Source organism: Octopus bimaculoides, chromosome 25 (assembly GCF_001194135.2).
Source record: "Octopus bimaculoides isolate UCB-OBI-ISO-001 chromosome 25, ASM119413v2, whole genome shotgun sequence".
Lineage (NCBI taxonomy): Eukaryota > Metazoa > Mollusca > Cephalopoda > Octopoda > Octopodidae > Octopus > Octopus bimaculoides.
In genome coordinates this window covers 6,572,938-6,578,254 of record NC_069005.1, presented here as the reverse complement: position 1 = coordinate 6,578,254, position 5,317 = coordinate 6,572,938, and the positions used below count along the sequence as shown (strand labels likewise).

Sequence of the window (5,317 nt, the reverse complement as noted above, 5' to 3'; positions counted from 1 at the left end):
CACACACACGCACATATTGATTCCAGTGGTAAAAGGGTTAACTCCAAAGCAGCACCGACTGAACAGATTGATGATCAAAAGCAGTTCAAGCGTGGCCATCATTTTTTTTTTATAGATATAATACATTGATAACCACATTATATGAGTCCCTTCTCACTATTTTAAAGAGAATAGAGTATAATTAGATTTGGCAGCTATTTCTAGCAGACTAAGCAACCATGTAAAGGTTTCCTCATTGTGTATTCTTTTCTACTCTCGGCACAAGGCCCGAAATTTTGGGAGAGAGGGCCAGTCGATTTGATCGACTCCAGTACGCAACTGGTACTTAATTTATCGACCCCGAAAGGATGAAAGGCAAAGTTGACCTCAGCAGAATTTAAACTTGAGACGTGAAGACGGACGAAATGCCGTTAAGCCTTTTGTCCGGACTGCTAAACAATCCTGCCAGCTTGTCGCTTTGTTTCCTCATTGTACATTACAAAAATTTATTAACTTTGCTGTTGTTTAGTCCCATAAACAACAGGGGGACATAAGCGAACTAACACCGACTGATTATTCTTTAAGGAAAAAAAAATAATAAATACTGGAGTCAATTCGTTCGACTCGAACCCGTTAAGGCGGGTGCTCCAGCATGGTCGCAATCCCATGACCGAAACATGCAAAAGCTATGACGAAAAAAAAATATAAACTTCCGGAAGTTACGTCATAGGGAAGTTCAGCTGCTGTTAACAACTACTTTTTAGGAACCGGAAGTATCCGTCATTTACTGCGTGACTGTCATTCAACAATCAGAACATGCCATCCTAACCAAACAACAAACTTTGTCGTCAGTCGTTCAATCTGTTGTCTCGTCGTGGTTCTGGTCCGCTTCCTCCCGTCCTCCGCGTGACAAATGTTGTCTCCAGACCTGTACACACTGGTCACTGCCGGACTCTCTTGTCTTCAACATCATCTCAGCTGATCGAAATATTTTTCTTGTTCTGCTTCCTCCTTCGAAACACACACACACATATCAATATATATACACACCTGTGCTCGTGAGTGTATATACATACATATATATATATATTGTCTATATAGACTATATATATATACACACCATTTAGCTGTCGCTCTATGGGGATATTGCGGAGTGAGTGAACTTTTTTTTATTTAAATATTTGTTGTTTCACCTTTTTATTGTTCATAAAAAACTTAAAATGGAACCAGAAGTTATTCTTACATCTTTATAAGACGATCCACGCCCAAACATCTTTGTTTTTTTATGCTGTTTTTTCTTAGCTTCTTTATCTCTCTTGTTGTTCCCCTCTTTCTCTTCTCCTTAATATATTCAACCACTGCTTCATGTCTTGCCCACCTTTTTATTTTTTTGACTTGATCTATCATCTATCCATACATACACACATACATATATTTAATGGAAAGGGGTCGCCAAATGTAACAACAGGTTGTGTTACGGTTGGGATGCGATGTTGAAGGTAACGAAGGTTCAAATCCTGATTAAACCAAAATGGAAAATAATATATGATTATTGAATTGCTCGAAGTCCGTGACACAGCATAATAGTAAACAGGAAAGGAGAGAGCAAAGATATATTAATACATGATCGTGTGTGTGTAACGTTTAAACATTGATATATGTACTTGTGTGTATGTACGACATACATATACATCTTTTTATGTTGTACTTGTTTCAGTCATTGAACTGCGACCATGCTGGGGCACCACTTCGAAGGGTTCAGTCGAATAAATCGACCCCAGTGACTAATTTTATTATTATTTTTTTTTTTGGGAAAACTTTGGTATCTTTCCTATGGGTCTCTTTACCGAACTGGTAAGTTACAGGGACGTAAACAAACCAACACCTGTTGTCAAGCGGGGAGAAGGGCACACAAACCCAAACGCCCCCTTCACACACATACACGCGGATTTTGACAGGTTGACAGGATCTAACCCATTCAGGGACTGTATTGTGCACCTGTGTCTGCTTTGGGATGGTTTCGACGGTTCGATGCACTTTCTAATGCCAACCACTTTTCTGGGTGTTTTTTTTTTTTTTGCGTGGCAGTGGCACCAGCGAGTTTACCATACAGCTAGCAAGACTAAGAGCCCCTATAACTGAGTGGGGCCACTGTAGAGGGGGAGGTTGGTCAAAGTATGAAAGAAAGGACTTCCAACAGAACAGCTGTCCTGCTGTGGAGGAGCCACATGGCTACACAAATTGTAAAAAGGCAAAAGTAAACACGACAGACCTTGATACAAATAGTATTTCAATTTCAAGTTGTATTTCTGCATTCACGATTGAGGGTTCGATTCCCAGACTGTAAACAAAATAATGTGTGCTGCAAAAAATTGCACAAGGAGCAGGAGTGGCTGTGTGGTAAGTAGCTTGCTTACCAACCACATGGTTCCGGGTTCAGTCTCACTGCGTGGCACCTTGGGCAAGTGTCTTCTACTATAGCCTCGGGCCGACCAAAGCCTTGTGAGTGGATTTGGTAGACGGAAACTGAAAGAAGCCCGTCGTATATATGTATATATATATATATATGTATGTGTGTCTGTGTTTGTCTCCCCACCATCGCTTGACGACCGATGGTGGTGTGTTTACGTCCCTGTAACTTAACGGTTTGGCAAAAAATGACCGATAGAATAAGTACTAGGCTTACAAAGAATAAGTCCTGGGGCTGATTAGCTCGACTAAAGGCGGTGCTCCATCATGGCCGCAGTCAAATGACTGAAACAAGTAAAAGAGTAAAGAGTAACTGTCTTTCTACAACAAAAGCAGCCAAGCATTCAAAGTAGAGGCCATCATGTGGGACCGTCTGGAGCCAGTTCTTTGATCCCATGATGATAGCAGTTCTCGTCCTTTGAGGTGAAGAACTCCCTCACTGAAACTTCCACCTTTTCTTGATTGATGAAGCATCAGGGAGCACAGGAACAAGTAGTAATCCAAGGAAGATATGTCCAGACTATATGCTTTATTTCCCTCAAATTCCTGGAGTTTATTCTCGGTCGTATGGGGTTGTGCATTGTCTTGTGGAAGAGTTTGATTTCTGTTAACCAATGTTGAGTATTTTCGTTGCACAATGACATACATCTGTTCCAGTTGTTCAGCATATAGGTTGGCGTTGCTGGTTTAACCATCTGAAACAAAACTCATTGTGAATTATCCCCTTGTGTTCAAAATGCCCATGTTTGGCAACAGGTTCTGGAAGCTGGCCTTGCATATTAGGATTATGGGAAAATATCTTCCTTGGATTATTATTTGTTTTGATCCAGGGCTCACTTCCGGCAATCGTGATGCTTCGTCAATGAACAGGAGGTGGAAACTTCAGTGAAGAAGTTCCTCACCTCAGAGGACGAGAATTGGTACCAGTGTGAGGTCAAAGAACTGCCAGAACGGTGGCTTCAGACAGCATGACATGATGGTCTCTACTTTGAATGCTAGGCTGCCTTTGTTCAAACTTTATGAATTAAACAAATAATTTGCCAAAATATTGCAAAACTTTGAACTACACACAATGTCATTAGAGCACTGGTAAAGTTGCTTTGCAGTATTTGTTCTAATTCTTTTCATTCTGAGTTCAAATTCAACTGTAGCCAACTTTGTTTTTTGTTCCATTTGAAACCAGCCCCACAACTCTATATGACTCGGGAAGGAACTCTACTACTTTTACTCCAGACTGAGAACCCCTGTACTCAGACACTAGCATGTGATACGATGAAGATTTGGCTGTTATATCTAGCAGGTTGAACAACCATGTAGACAGATTAACTGTGATAATGGTTTATATTCAAGTGTATATATATGTGACCAGAATAATGAAGTAGGCCTGTATTTTGTATTAACAATGAATATCTTCACTCGATACTTAATAGCCAGGTACTTGAAAATGTAGTTATAATAGGACACTAAGTAGTAGTAGTAGTAGTAGTGGTAGTAGTAGTTTAACAAGTAATAATTGTAGCATAGTGTGACTAATGTTTGAGCTATTTCACAATGAGAGTAACAAGTTAACAAAAGAAAACAGCAGTGGTCACATTGTTGTTGATGTTTGACTCCAGGCCAGCTCTGATCAACCACACTTTATTTCAGTCAAAGTGATCCCTCTGTTTGTGGGGTTGCTCATAGTAGAGGCTTTCCCTTGTTTTATGGTCCCTATAATTGTTCGTGTTTAGTACCAGTGCTCCAGTATGGTCTAAGCATTCCAGCCATGACCATCTCATCATAGTTTCAGACAATGTATCCTAGATTGCCTTTTCCAGATATGCCTTCGTGATAAGGGATAGACTGAGAGTAATTCTGCTGCTAATTCTAAAGATCAAGGAACGGTGTGAAAACTTCTGCTTGGCCCCAAACTCACATTTTCCTTCAAGAATCTTATTATGCTCTGCTCTGGGGCCTTTCACACCATTTTCTCCTTTCTTTCTTTCTCATTGAATGTTCTTTGTATTACCCTTTTAAAATGTGTCTACTGAGATAGATAGATAGATAGATAGATAGAGAGGGGGTGGGTGGGAGAATTTGTGAGTGAATGACTGAATATGTGTGAGTGTGAATGATAGAATATATAAGTGTGTGTGATGAAATGTGTGTGAGTGTGAATGATAGAATATGTGTGTGTGAGTGTGAACGATAGAATATATGTGTGTGTGTGATACACAGACACACACACACACACTCACATGACGGGCTTCTTTCAGTTTGTCTTCGAAATCCACTCATAAGGTTTTGGTCAGCCTGGGGCTCTAGCAGAAAACACTTGCCCAAAATGCCACACAGTGATTAAATATGATTATTAATGAGTTATCAGGTAAGAGATGAAAGTGAGAAAACGGCCTTGTTATTAGTTAATATAATTAGCTGATGAATATACCTCGCTTTTAAAAGCTTAAGGCCCGTGAAAATTTTCATTTAAATAAAAGGATATCAGTAGTGAAAATCAAATTCGAAACTACCGACATAAAGGGAAGATAACCACTTAGTGAATAGTTTATGATTTACAAAGTTGCTTCCCTTGATCATTGCGGGGCAGCGATCTTTTTTTTTTTTTTTTCGTACCATGAAGTTGTTTCATGCAATGCAATTTATTCCATGAAAACACAAAGTGCGTAATATTTGATTTATATATAATATATCTAAACCTATCTAGTAGACATACGGACATGGCAAATTTAATAATTCCCCCGTAGATTATCTTTTATCTTTTACTTGTTTCAGTCATTTGACTGCGGTCATAATGGGACACCGCCTTGAAGAATTTTAATCGAATATATCGACCCCAGTACTTACTTTTTATAAGCCTGGTACTTATTCT

General features: G+C 39.4%; 1 protein-coding gene across 1 annotated transcript in view; it reads left to right on the top strand.

Annotated features, from left to right (window-relative positions):
• The first annotated feature begins 388 nt into the window (after nucleotides 1-388).
• Nucleotides 389-5,317, top strand: part of LOC106873019 (protein FAM234B) — a 22,541-nt gene continuing 17,612 nt past the window's right edge. Inside the window, exon 1 of the mRNA XM_014920220.2 lies at nucleotides 389-1,132. Coding sequence (XP_014775706.1) covers nucleotides 1,117-1,132 — 16 coding nt within the window. The 5' untranslated portion in view covers nucleotides 389-1,116. The remainder of the gene's footprint in view (nucleotides 1,133-5,317) is intronic.